This window comes from Littorina saxatilis, linkage group LG5, assembly GCF_037325665.1.
Source record: "Littorina saxatilis isolate snail1 linkage group LG5, US_GU_Lsax_2.0, whole genome shotgun sequence".
In the NCBI taxonomy this organism is placed as follows: Eukaryota; Metazoa; Mollusca; class Gastropoda; order Littorinimorpha; family Littorinidae; genus Littorina; species Littorina saxatilis.
Genome location: NC_090249.1, coordinates 18,142,295 through 18,156,763, shown reverse-complemented (window position 1 = coordinate 18,156,763; position 14,469 = coordinate 18,142,295). Strand labels below are relative to the sequence as shown.

The 14,469-nt window shown below is 43.4% G+C and overlaps 2 protein-coding genes across 4 annotated transcripts in view; one reads left to right on the top strand and one right to left on the bottom strand.

Moving 5' to 3' along the window:
- LOC138966458 (uncharacterized) overlaps positions 1 to 2,100 on the top strand; it is a 3,509-nt gene extending 1,409 nt beyond the window's left edge. For all 3 annotated transcript variants that reach the window (XM_070338708.1, XM_070338709.1, XM_070338710.1), the window contains exon 4: positions 1,449 to 2,100. In XM_070338708.1, coding sequence (XP_070194809.1) covers positions 1,449 to 1,798 — 350 coding nt within the window. In that variant the 3' untranslated portion in view covers positions 1,799 to 2,100. The remainder of the gene's footprint in view (positions 1 to 1,448) is intronic.
- A 3,831-nt stretch (positions 2,101 to 5,931) lies between these two features.
- LOC138965930 (adenosine receptor A3-like) lies at positions 5,932 to 13,917 on the bottom strand. The gene is made up of 5 exons (XM_070338010.1): positions 13,772 to 13,917; positions 11,484 to 11,747; positions 8,732 to 8,851; positions 7,258 to 7,542; positions 5,932 to 6,468 (listed from the first exon to the last, which is right to left on the bottom strand). Exons 1-5 carry the CDS (start codon positions 13,915 to 13,917, stop codon positions 6,246 to 6,248), a joined length of 1,038 nt encoding a protein of 345 aa, XP_070194111.1. The 3' UTR covers positions 5,932 to 6,245.
- Positions 13,918 to 14,469: the final 552 nt, after the last annotated feature.

The window sequence follows — 14,469 nt, the reverse complement described above, 5'->3', positions numbered from 1 at the left end:
AAACATTTAGTCAAAACTTGACTAAATGTAACAAGAAAGAACGAAAAGAAACACAAAGCCACGTTAAGCGAAATTAATACATTCAGTCAATCTCAGTGTGGAACTCGTACAATGAAACTGTAGATAGATAGATAGACAGACAGACAGATAAATAGATAGTTAGATACTTAGGAAAAGGATGGCCGAGTGGTAAGTGCACTTGCCTCGGAAGCGAGAGGTTGCGAGTTCGACCCTGGGTCGGGGCGTAGGCAATTTTCTTCCCCCCTTTCCCAATCCAGGTGGTGGGTTCAAGTGCTAGTCTTTCGGATGAGACGAAAAACCGAGGTCCCTTCGTGTACACTACATTGGGGTGTGCACGTTAAAGATCCCACGATTGACAAAAGGGTCTTTCCTGGCAAAATTGTATAGGCATAAATAAAAAAATAAAAAGTCCACCAAATACCCGTGTGACTTGGAATAATAGGCCGTGAAAAGTAAATAGTCGCCGTAATGGCTTGACATTTACTGGCCGATGTGAATGCGTGATATATTGTGTAAAAAAAGTCCATCTCACACGGCAGAAATTAAAATGTAAAGCGCTTTGAGAACGTCAAGCCCTATATGAATCTCCCATATAAATAAATAAATACATACATACATACACACACACACACACACACACACACACACACACACACACACACACATATATATATACATACATACAAACATACATACATACATACATACATACATACATACATACATACATACATACATACATACATACAAAAATACATACATACATACATACATACATACATACATACATACATACATACATACATACATACATACATACATACATACATACATACATACATACATATCAGCTAAGTTAATTCAGGATACAGTGATAAATAGTATATACAGAAACACAATATTTATCTCCTCAAAATGGACACATCTTTACACCTCGTATGCCATGCATAATCCGCCATGCTCTCATGGGCAGACTGTGGTCTCTACACTTCAAGCACGTGTCTTTTTTAACACATACAGTTGTATACATACATACATACATACATACATACATACATACATACATACATACATACATACATACATACATACATACATACATACATACATACATACATACATGCATACATACATACATACATACATACATACATACATACATACATACATACATACATACATACATACATACATACATACATATGTTATATGAAGTCTTATATCGCGCGCGTATCTCCAGACTCGGACTCAAGGCGCAGGGATCTATTTATGCATACACACACACACACACACACACACACACACACACACACACACACACACACACACACACACACACATACACACACACACATACATACACAAAAAACATACATATATTAATAAAAACACATAGATAGATTATTTTGTTAACTACTCTGTTTCAGGCGGTGACCTAGGCACTCAATCCAACGACGCCGAGGTGCACTCCCACGACACAGCCCTCCTCTTCTTCGGGCGAGACAAAGCCGAGGGGGGCCACTACGGTGTTCTCGACAGTTACTACGGCTTCATCAGAAGAGGTGACGTCAAGATCACCGTTGAGGACAGCCTGGTGACGGCAGAGAGTGGAGCCAAAATAATCTACTTTCACTCCGAGCAGCTGTTCCAACTCAAGGGCCAGGCTGACGCCGAGGGACCAGTCAACTACGACGTCTACATCGGCCTGAACCGCGTGATCGATACTGACTCCTTGAACGGCACTGGGCTTTGTGCTGTGGAGGTCAACTGGGTGTAGAGCCCAGGGCTGTGGTGCACGAAGCGAAAGTGGGCGCCACCCAAACGGGAGAGAACAAACCGCGGGTTCTGCTGATTCGTTGAAATCACAACACATCTCAGTTGTAACCAATCCAACACTGCTGGTGGCTCCTGTTTGGGTGGTAATTTTCTCGTGCAGTCTATAGAGGTTCCTCTAGCACTCAGATGAAGCAATAGCCTAGTCTGTTGTTACGATTTCTGAAGAATCGGTCACCATTCGGAATATATCGATTGAAGTCCTTTTCTTCTTCATGCAATTAAAGCATACTGCGCCTGAAACTGTTCTGGACTTCTGTCTTATATGTACTTAAAGGCCCACTCTGCCTCACCGTCTCAAACTTGGCCAGGCTTTTACAGGTGATCAGACCATCCCTCCACTTGGTCACATAGTAAAAATGAACAGCGTGGGTGCTCTGTGCAGAATGATATTTTTTGTAAAGAATTAATTTTGTAAAGCCCTTTTTGAATATTAATTCATAAAAAAATACCAACTCAACACAGCAAGCCGTCATGACGTCAAGGTGTTGATTTGTGGCATACGACCAAATGGAGGGATGGTTTTATGTGTGTGTGTGTTTGTGTGTGTGTGTGTGTGTGTGTGTGTGTGCGTGCGTGCGTACCGTACCTGCATGCATGTGTACGTGCGTGTGCATGCATGTGTGTTGCGTAAGAAGGTCAATGAGTGTGCATAACTGCCCCGATTTATCCAGGCAAATCAGATACATATAATTATTTCAACAACACTTTTAACTTGCAGGAGATATGTTTATTTGATTGTTTGATTTAATTTTTTCTAACAATGCTCATGTTTAACGTTTAAACGGACACACTCAAAAAAACGAAAAACAAGCAACAAACAAAGAGACAAACAAACACCGCATAACAATATACACTAACACACAATAAAGAACAAACAAAACGGCGAAGGAAAAACAAACTATGCAAAAACCGCTGCACATGGCAACGAACAAAACTGCGAAATAGCCTACAACACAACTATGAATTACAACACGACTCAACACAAAACATCCCAATATTATTATGAGTTATTTCTAATATGCTGACTGTTAGCAAATGATAGCAGACATGTCGAAAAAAAAGATATCAAGCATGAGCTTTCAGTCGCATGCTGATATCGTTTGTGAGACATGTCTGTTATCATTTGCTAACAGTCAGTATATTAGAAACTAGAGGAATACCCGGCTTCGCCGGGGTGAATCGCGAGACAGAGACAGCCAGCGTGGCGGTTCACCACAATCACCTTTGCAGGCGAAGTCCTGTCAAACGGGATTGGGAATTTTAGAGCTTATTTCTAAGCCCTATATTATCTGTTATGGCTTCTCAAATGCCAGAACATACAGACAGACGAAAGTCGCCAGACCCCATCACAAACAGAACCCTGTCACACTCGACCCCCTTTGAATGAACTTAGGTCACTCCCAGGTGGAATGGGAACAGCACGAAAATGATTCAGTGGCCTGAACATTTCATGTCGAGTCCCATCGCTGTCGACGACGCCAAATGTAACCGAGTGCCTAAACACCACAATCACCTTTGAAGGCGAAGTCCACTCAAACGGGATTGAGATTAACTGTTATGGCTTCTCGAAGGAAGGCCTGCTCTACAATCCACAGGTGTTGCCCACACACACACACAAACACACACACACACACACACACACACACACAGAGAAGCCGTATATACTATATATGTATATCTATATCTATAAATATATAGAGATAGATGACAGTGTATTTTTCGCGTGGCTATAAATTGATTCGACCTTTTTACTTTTACAGTAAGAACAACTTACGGGTGCAATCGTGACATTCTAAAAATAGTAACGTAGTAACGGGAATATGGATTGACGCCACACGGAGGAAGGGAGATAATCGCGGCTGAAAACACTGGAGAAGATAAGGAAGAGTTACTGGTAGTGGATCCCGACAACAACAACAACCAACAACAAAAAATCGGTTCAGCGCGCACAGCGCTGCGCGCTGAGAGCACGTGTTGAAATATTTCATCGATGAGGTTGTGTCCGGGGTGTTGCTGAATACTGTGTCCAAATTTGAAAAAGATCCACCGAGAACTTTGGCCGTGCATCGCGAACACACAGACAGACAGACAGACAGACAGACAGACAGACAGACAGACAGACAGACAGACAGACAGACAGACAGACAGACAGACACTAGTCGTATATATATATATAGATAACAGTTTTATTACCGTGTATTTCGACCAAAAGAAATTTCGAAGCGATCCCGCGAATTAGACAGAACAGCCGCAATGGGAACTTGAGCGCTCCTACCTGATTATGCCTGTCAGTCAAAGAATTCTCGTGACCTGAGTCAGCCAATCAGAGTCACACACCTGACGTGATGAATATTCACAGGTCAAATGCGTTTGACACACAACAATCTCACAAGATAACCATGTTGAACATGCGTTTCGGTTGCTTCGCTTTTTCTTGTTGAACAGAGAGCGACAGATTTAGAACCGACTCCAGACGGATGGGAAATGACATAAAGATACATTTGACGTAAAGCGAGTGACGCAATTTCACTTGATTTTTCCGAACTTTGATCATTTCGATTTCAAGTGAGCGGGTCGGCATTGCACACTCAGAGGATGGGTGGTGCTTTGCTGTTCTGTAAAGCACCCACCGACAAAACTCGCTTTTCGGTATTTTTTAGATAAAGAGAGTATTATCTGACAGCATTTGAAGTGTCATTCTTTAGAATAAATCACGCTGATATTGTTGATTATTTTTTTTTACTTTGTCTTGTTTATTTTTAGCGTGATAAACAAAAAGGGTCCCTGCCTGAACGTTATCACATTTAGAGGGTCACCTAGAATCCGTCCTGATTGGTCAAAAAGCCATATGGGGCACTGAATTGGTAATAAAAACCAATAATGTGTACAGGTTTCGTTTGGGGTTCAGTCACTGTTTCGTTCATTGCCCGTCACAATGTCCATGTTTCAACTGTTCCCCTATTGTTTTGTTAAAAGCTTTGGAATACGAGAACACCACTCGTAGTCATTTTCTTCTTCTTGTGCGTTCGATATTCATGGCCGTCATATCCTCAGGTCGGTGGCTGCCGTGAAGTCCGCAGTCTTCTGCAGTTCGGCAGCGTACGTGTCCCTGGAGCTTGGTGCCCAGGCTGGCGGGCTGTCTCCAGATGGGGCATGTCTGAAGCATGTGCTCAGGGGTTTGCTCCTCTGAGTCACACTCACATTGGGCTGTGTCACTGAGTCCCAGTCTCTTGAGGTGTTCCTTCAGCCCACAGTGACCAGTCCGCAGACGAAGGATGGTGGTCTGGCTCCTGCTGTCAATCGTGTTGATTTGATCTTCCCGGTGTGGGCTGTAGTTGTCGTTCTTTGTCTTCCATTCAGTTTTCGTCTTCTGTTTCAGAAGGGTCTTTGCTTCCCTGTAAGAAGTGGAGATGTGGAACTGGGGAAGTCTTGCTCCTTAATCGTAGTCATTTATCCTTCTACTTTTGCCAACAGACATTGTTCCCATTAAACGCCAACTGCAAGTCCCTTGCCGTTATTTACAACGGACCGTCCGCGGTCAGGTACATAGTACGCCCCCCCCCCCCCCCTCAATTGCTACCAACCAAAATGTCAAAAACTCCTGCATGTGTTCAGCAAATTACTTCACTTGTAATGTACAATACCATCAGAAAATGATGATAAGTTCAATAGGTTTCAAGTTTGTAGGTCAAATGTTTTGAAAATACATTTAAAATACGGGGATTGATTCGACAGTACGAGGTTTGACTCTGAGAGGTAGCCATATCCATACTCATCCGATTTAACTCTCCTGGTTTTGACCTTTTTGGTAATCTGACTTGAAATGTTTTGATCTTATCAGCACTCATCAGACGTTAATGTACACCAAACATGAAAGATGTATAAGTTATTAGCCTTTTCTATCAGCAGACCTAAATGGCAAGCACACCGGACGGTCGGCCGGCCAGGGGTCAGTCAGACCAATGCGACGGATCAAATAAGTAACAGGGCTCCCCACGGACGCCCCTCCTAGTGCGTCCCGGAACCCCCACTTTTAAATTTTAGAGGGTCCATGGACCCCCACTGCAGTATTTTAGTGGGTCCCAAGGGTCCAAAAGCCGAAAAGTCCCAGTGTACTTATAAAACATTGTGGTCACGTATAGTGTACTGCGAAGTGTCGATTGCAGTCTGAGAATTGTATCTACGATAAAGGAAATTTAGTGCGTCCTAGGACCCGCTCTCTTAAAATCTAGTGCGTCCAGGGACCCCCTCCATATATTTCTAGTACGTGTTTTCGGCTTCTAGTGCGTATAGGACGCAGGGACGCGCTGTGGGGAGCCCTGAAGTAAGCCTCAGTGACTGAAGACCGAGGCCTGAAAACAAGACTGCAGAGGGCGTCTACAGGTCGTTCAAGACTGTCCATCAGCCACGCTGGTTCTCCTTGTGCTCAGCTCGGTGTGCACGCGTGCCTGCCTGTTGTGTAGTCCCAGCAGACGCCTTAGACCGTCCCTGAAGTCCTTCTTCTGCCAGGCGTACAGCAGCGGGTTGAGCAGCGAGTTGGAGATGCCCAGGTAGACCATCACCATCCGCACCATCGTTAGCGTGGGGTGGTACATGTAGATCTGAATGTACCTGGGACAACACCAACAGACACATCAACATACAGGTCAGGTACCCAGATAGACAGGTAGACAATCACCATCCATACCATGCGTCACGGTGGGGTGGTACATGTGGATCTGAATGTACCTGGCACAACATAAACAGAAATAGTTAGAACGTCAACAGACAGGACAGCGAAAAGGGAGGCCTGATTTTGACTTAAGTTGTTACTGTGTTTTTGTGTTTTTTTTGTAACCAAAAGGAGGTGAACAATGACATTTTTAAAAAGCGTTATTGTCTTTATTTTGAAACAACTACCTTGATGAAGTTATACTTGAACGCGGAACTGCGTGAGTGCGTGCGTGCGTGCGTGTGTGCGTGCGTGTGTGCGTGCGTTTGTGCGTGCGTGCGTGCGAGTCTGTCTGTCTGCCTGTCTGTCTGTCTGTATGACTGTCTGTCTGTCTATCTGTTTCTCCCTAGTCTCTGTGCCATTGCCCCTCCCGCCCCCCGAACATGGCCAACACCACAGACCCATAATTGATTCACACCTCAATTAACTATGCACGGGCGCGCGCGCGTGTGTGTGTGTGTGTGTGTGTGTGTGTGTGTGTGTGTGTGTGTGTGTGTGTGTGTGTGTGTGTGTGCGTGCGTGCGTGCGTGCGTGCGTGCGTGTGTGCATGCGTGCATGCGTGCGTGCGTATGTGCATGTGCATGCGTGCGTGCGCGCGCGCGCGCGTCCGTTCATCCTGTGCCGTGTGTGCACGTGCGTCCATATCTTTACGTCAGTCCATCCGTCTGTCTGTGAGTCAATGCGCTTACCCGAGGACGGCGAAGGGCCACCAACACAGCGAGTAAGTGATGAGGACCACTCCCATGAACTTCGCCCCTCGCAGACTCTGCTGTTCCTTGGGGGCCCCGGGCCGTCCGCACGCGCCTCTGCCGCTGATGGTGCTCTGGTTCAAATCCCGCTTGAACTGACGACGACGACGTCCCGCCACATAGAAGATTGCGACGTAGAGAACGATCTCGACGATCGTGGAGACGATGGTCTGACAAGAGCCGAAGACGATGTAGCCTGCGGGGACGACGGTTACGAACTCGCATCTGTTTGAGTAGAGTACAACGTATTGCCATGATGTACAACACTGTGAGATGAGATGTTACATGATACGTGTACATTATTCCGATCTCCAAGGTCTGCGAAGACCTGCTAGTGCCTTATTACCTTCGATTGTGTGTACACGCAAGCACAAGACCAAGTGCGAACGGAAAAGATCCTCTCATCCATGTCAGAGTTCGATGCATTACAGAAACACGAAAATGCCCAGCAAGCATCTCCCCAAAACGAAGTATGGCTGCATAAAACGGCGGGGATAAAACGGCCACACACGCAAAAGTCCACTCGTGGCAAACAGGGGTGGACGTGGGCGATGCAACACACAAACGAAGAAGAAAAAGAAGAAGAAGAATATCGGTACTATACAGTCGCACATCACGCTGCGATACGGTACAAAACAAATCAATTTAATGAAATATAAAACAATACAAGACAGACGTTTAGAAGAGTAGACTAGTGAACACACACAGACCCACACACACACAGAAACACAGACACACACACACACACACACACACACACACACACACACACACACACACACTGCACTCTTCTCCCCTCGTCCAGTCCCAACCCATGCACACGATTAATATCGTCATGTCGTCTTCTTGATCAATTGAGCCAAATATATGAAGACACCCAAGCAGTATATGGCCTCATTCTATTGTCATTTTTCGTCTCTCTGGCTAGGGCTTTCGGATGTCCAGGAAGAGAATGATATTTGTGGAGGAAGTCATCTGATATTGTTCCCCCGGAGAAAAAGAATAGTTTTACCACTTAACCTAAAAGATTAGAGACTAAAATAAACGATACCCATTTATTTTGCTCCTCATGAATAATAAAGCAACAAAACAAATTTAAAACAAAAGCTGGAGAAAGATTTCAGGTCGAGCTTGTGTGTGTTTCTGTGAGTGTGTGTGTGTGTGTGTGTGTGTGTGTGTGTGCGTTTGAGCGTATAATTTTTAGTGTGCTTTGTGCGTGCGTGTGTGCGTGCGTGCGTGCGTGCGTGCGTGTGTGTGTGTGTGTGTGTGTGTTTGCGCGTATACTTTTTAGTGTGATTTTGCGCGCGCGCGCGTGTGTGTGTGTGTGTGTGTGTGTGTGTGCGAGCGCGTGTGTGTTTGCTTTAGTTCTTACGTGTGTGTGTGTATGTTTGGGTGTGCATGTGGTGATTTATACCTGCGAACTGTGTCCCAGTTGTTGGCGAAAAAAGGAACAGCGGCGAAGCAGAAGGAATAAAACCAGGCGAAAGCGATCATCAATTTCACGTTGTAGGTTGACATTATGGTGTGGTAGTGTCTGAAAAAAAATGAAATAAACTAATAAACAAGCCAAACGTGATCGGGGGTTTCCCTTTTGTACGCAGACATTACGATGAGGTAGTGTTTGGAATAAACAAAAGACAGAATGAATGAGGGAAGGAATAAACCAATCTCCCAATCAATCAACCAGTGAAATAAGCCATAAAAGTCAAAGCATTAATCAATTAGTCCATCAATCAGCAACTCAAATCAATAACTTCATCAAACAATAAATCAATGCGTTGCTCCTTTATCCGTTTGTTTTGGGTTGTAAATCATTACATCTTTTGTTCTTCTTTCTGTTCTATCGTCAGTCTTCTTCTTTTTTCTGCTTTATTTATGTGCCTGAAGAAGACCTTAGAGTGGAAACCGCGCTGTTATTTGTCTCGTCTTCTTTGTTCTCACGCGAGTACAGTATTTGTTGGTCTTCTTATTACTACTTTCCTTAATCAAGCAGGCCAGCAATCGCTAACAGCGACAATGAAAGTAAGGTTCTACATGGCTTCACAATTCGATAGTGTCGGGAAAAACCCCAGACAAATGCACTCAGAAGTCAGAAGAACTTTTCTTAGCTTCAAGATCGAATTATATTTTGACTACTTCTCATGGCTAAAAGAGTTGACATCGACCAAGCCAAACCAGTCCACGAAGATGGCCATAAAGCTATCAATGGTAGCAAAGTAGCCACTGTTTACACACATCATACTTCCAGCGTTGTATCCCGGGAAAGTTTGTGACATATCCTTACGTCATTCAGCAATAAGCTTGATATATATATATGATACTATAGACGAGTTATATGATATATGAGTTACTATAGACGAGTTATATGATATATGAGTTACTATAGACGAGTTATATGATATATGAGTTACTATAGACGAGTTATATGATATATGAGTTACTATAGACGAGTTATACGATATATGAGTTACTATAGACGAGTTATATGATATATGAGTTACTATAGACGAGTTATACGATATATGAGTTACTATAGACGAGTTATATGATATATGAGTTACTATAGACGAGTTGTATGATATATGATACTATAGACGAGTTATACGATATATGAGTTACTATAGACGAGTTATATGATATATGATACTATAGACGAGTTATATGATATATGAGTTACTATAGACGAGTTATATGATATATGAGTTACTATAGACGAGTTATATGATATATGAGTTACTATAGACGAGTTATATGATATATCAGTTACTATAGACGAGATATATGATATATGAGTTACTATAGACGAGTTATATGATATATGAGTTACTATAGACGAGTTATATGATATATGAGTTACTATAGACGAGTTATATGATATATGAGTTACTATAGACGAGTTATATGATATATGAGTTACTATAGACGAGTTATATGATATATGAGTTACTATAGACGAGTTTCGCTGCCCTACACGCCACCAGGCGTGAAAGGCAGTAAGTAAGTAAAATAGACGAGTTATATGATATATGAGTTACTATAGACGAGTTATATGATATATGAGTTACTATAGACGAGTTATATGATATACGAGTTACTATAGACGAGTTATATGATATATGAGTTACTATAGACGAGTTATATGATATATGAGTTACTATAGACGAGTTATATGATATATGATACTATAGAAGAGTTATACGATATATGAGTTACTATAGACGAGTTATACGATATATGAGTTACTATAGACGAGTTATATGATATATGAGTTACTATAGACGAGTTATATGATATGTGATACTATAGACGAGTTATATGATATATGAGTTACTATAGACGAGTTATATGATATATGAGTTACTATAGAGGAGTTATATGATATATGAGTTACTATAGACGAGTTATATGATATATGATACTATAGACGAGTTATATGATATATGAGTTACTATAGACGAGTTATATGATATATGAGTTACTATAGACGAGTTATATGATATATGAGTTACTATAGACGAGTTATATGATATATGATACTATAGACGAGTTATACTGATATATGAGTTACTATAGACGAGTTATATGATATAATGAGTTACTATAGACGAGTTATATGATATATGAGTTACTATAGACGAGTTATATGATATATGAGTTACTATAGACGAGTTATATGATATATGATACTATAGACGAGTTATACGATATATGCGTTACTATAGACGAGTTATATGATATATGGAGTTACTATAGACGAGTTATATGATATATGAGTTACTATAGACGAGTTATATGATATATGAGTTACTATAGACGAGTTATATGAGTTACTACAGACGGGCGCAATGGCAGGCTAGCGGATAAGACTCCGGCCTTCTGTGCGGAGGGTTGAGTGTTCAAATCCCGGTCAGTCGCGCCTGGTGGGTTAAGGGTGGAGTTTTTCCGATCTCCCAGGCTAACTTATGTACAAACCTGCAGGTGCCTTATCAACCCCCGTGTGGACACGCACGCACAAGACCAAGTACGCACGAAAATGATCCTGTAATCCATGTCAGAGTTCGGTGGGTGACAGAAACACAAAAATATCCAGCATGAAACAAAAAGCGACAGAATAATCGACAAGACGAATGTGGCCGTTAAACGGACGAAGGAGATGAACAACTGACCTGTTGACGACGATGATCATGAACCTGTCGATGGTGGCGAAGAAGCCGCTGAGCAGAGACACGGTGGTGAAGAACGTCATCAGCTCCATCCGGAACAAGCACAGGTACTCTGACGTGCTCAGCGTGGGCCAGATGAAGAAGAGCATCTGCACCAGCATGTTGAAGGACATGCACAGGTCGGCCACCGCGATGTTGTACACGAAGTAGTTGGTCAGCGTATTGAAGCCCAGGTAGCGCCGGTACACCACCAGCACTGCCAGGTTGCTGTACAAATTAAAAAATTTTTATTTTTATTTTTAGACGGGTGCAATAGCCTAGTGAATAAGACGCCGTCCTATGCGGAAGATCGAATCAGTGTTCAAGTCCCAGTCAGTCGAGCCTGGTGGGTGAAGGGTGTAGGTTGTTCCGATCTCCTAGGTCAACTTATGTACAAACCTGCTAGTTCCGTATCCCCCTTCGTGTGTACAAACCTGCTAGTTCCGTATCCCCCTTCGTGTGTACACGCGCACACAGGACCATGCAATTACGCACGGAAAAGATCTTGTAATCCATGTAAGAGTTCGGTGGGTTACAGAAACACGAAAATATCAAGCATGCAACAACAACAAAAAAGCGAGAAAAAAAAGCGGCAGAATAATTGATAAGACGATTGTGGCCGCTAAGCGGTTGAAATTAAACATATATCATTATCAAATTGAACTTTTCTACATGCCGCCATGTGCATATAAACTAAAAAATGTTCGATGGCTGAACATATCATATAATAAAATGTATGCCTTGGGCGTTCTTTCCCCGGTGTTCTTCCGTCGACGAGAGGACAAAATAATGTACAAAGCTTGAAACAATGTCAAGAAAATAGTCAGTGGGATCAGCCAGGGCCGAGGTAAACGAGAAAGTTACCAACCGGGTGGGAGCCAGCCACCGTGTTGGATTGGTTGAAATGTGTTCAAATTTGTTGAGATTTCAACAATTCAGACCCCGCGGTTTGTTCTCTCCCGTTTGGGTGACACCCACTTTGGCTTCGGGCGCCTCAGCCCTGGTTGGTTTCTGTGCGGAGTTGGAACTGTTTGCAGGATCAACTAAATTGTGTTAGTTACACTTAAAGGCGAAGATCGGGAGGAATTTTTCTGCGAGTACGAAGATTTGATTAATGACCTCCAGACGCGCAACTGACACTCACACCCTCTATCCAACAAGTGTCTGGAACTGTTAAGATAAGCAGTAGTATGGTGGTATCTCTGATTCAGTACTGGACCGAGAAAAAAGGGGAAGTCACTGTTTCGTTCACTTTCGTGTCTTCGTGTGAAATTGGAGACGGCCTGTAAATTAGCCTGTGGGCATAGGGAAGCAGGGTGTTGATAACTAATGATAACAGACTTGGAGGAACGAGTCGCTGTAGCACGTCACATAGCAGACATTCTTTCAAAACTGCGGCTTTAAGTCAATCTGCAACATTAATTTAGCAAAGCATTCTTACTCAGGCTTAAAGGTAGCCAGGCTGTTAATTGTAGGTGTGTGTCCAACTGGCAAGTATAATGGCCCGGTAGCTCAGTTGGTGGATGACTGGACTTGTGATCCTAGGGTTGTAATCCGGGCGGGGCGGACACGGGTCAAATGTATGTGCAGACCCAGAGACGGTATCCTTGTCCTACCCCCGTGTCACCCATGTGGCACGTAAAAGTCCTCGGGCAGTCTGCCAGAAGTGCAGGTGGCTGATTAAACTTAAAACACGCGCACACCTGGGTAGCGCGACTCTTGTCCCCGGCCTGCTAGCTTTCCACTGGGAGGCAGCGACCAGAATTTTCAAGCGATGGAATAACGAAGTCGAAGTAAAACTATAAAATATAAAAGCCAGGACAGATCTGTACCGACTGGTTAACATTGCCATTTACGGGCATTGTTTGTTATTATATTATCAACAGCAGCTTGTTCGAGTTTTTTTCGCAATATTAAAAGGTTAAGGGTGGAGATTTTTCCAATCTCATAGGTCAACTCATGTGCACACCTGCTAGTGCCTTATCCCCCTTCGTGCGTTCACGCAAGCACAAGACCAAGTGCGCACGGAAAAGATCCTGTAATCCTTGTCAGAGTTCAGTGGGTTATAGAAACACAAAAATACCCAGCATGAACCCCCAAAACCGGCGTGTGGCTGCTTAAATGGCGGGGTGAAAACGGTAATACACGTAAAAATCTACTCATACAAAAGCAACAAAAAACAACAAGAGAGTACGTGGGAGTTTCAGCCCATGTACGCAGAAGAAGAAGAAGAAAACACAAAGTGCACACACCTGAAGAACATGAAGAACCAAATGAAAGGCTGCGCGACGGCAAAGGACAGCAGGCTGCCCCCTCCCGACCTCCCCCCTGTGACGTTGTTTGACGCAATGCTTGATGACGTCACGTCTGTCATCTCTTCTGGCTCCGGGGCAGCCATGATTTTTCTTCTTCTGTAAATGGAAACAAAATGTCAATACGTGGTTTATATTCAGAATCAAAACTGTTTTAAAAACATGCTGTAAAAGACTCGTGGAGCGCAGGGTTGTCATCGAGGGTTGTTTGAAGTTCTCTTTCTCGTCTTCCTTACACTATTTTGTTCTCTCTCTCTCTCTCTCTCTCTCTCTCTCTCTCTCTCTCTCTCTCTCTCTCTCTCTCTCTCTCTCTTTCTCTCTCTCTCTCTCTCTCTCTCTCTCTCTCTCTCTCTCTCTCTCTCTCAATAATGCTTATACCACAACCATCACCGCAACACGGTGGCCTAGTGGTAAGGCGTCCGCCCAGTGAGCGGGAGGTCGTAGGTTCGAATCCCGGCCGGGTCATACCTAAGACTTTAAAATTGGCAATTTAGTGGCTGCTCCGCCTGGCGTCTGGCATTATGGGGTTAGTGCTAGGACTGGATGGTCCGGTGTCAGAATAATGTGACTGGGTGAGACATGAAGCCTGTGCTGCGACTTCTGTCGTGTGTGTGGCGCACGTTAAATGTCAAAGCAGC

What these genes read in the sequence shown, in the direction of transcription:
- LOC138965930 (XM_070338010.1), bottom strand. Translation starts at nt 13,917, where the DNA reads ATGGCTGCCCCGGAGCCAGAAGAGATGACAGACGTGACGTCATCAAGC. An exon ending in TGGTTCTTCATGTTCTTCAG is followed by an intron (nt 11,748 to 13,771) that starts GTGTGTGCACTT and finishes TAATTTGTACAG; the next exon opens with CAACCTGGCAGTGCTGGTGG. An exon ending in ATGATCATCGTCGTCAACAG is followed by an intron (nt 8,852 to 11,483) that starts GTCAGTTGTTCA and finishes ATTTTTTTTCAG; the next exon opens with ACACTACCACACCATAATGT.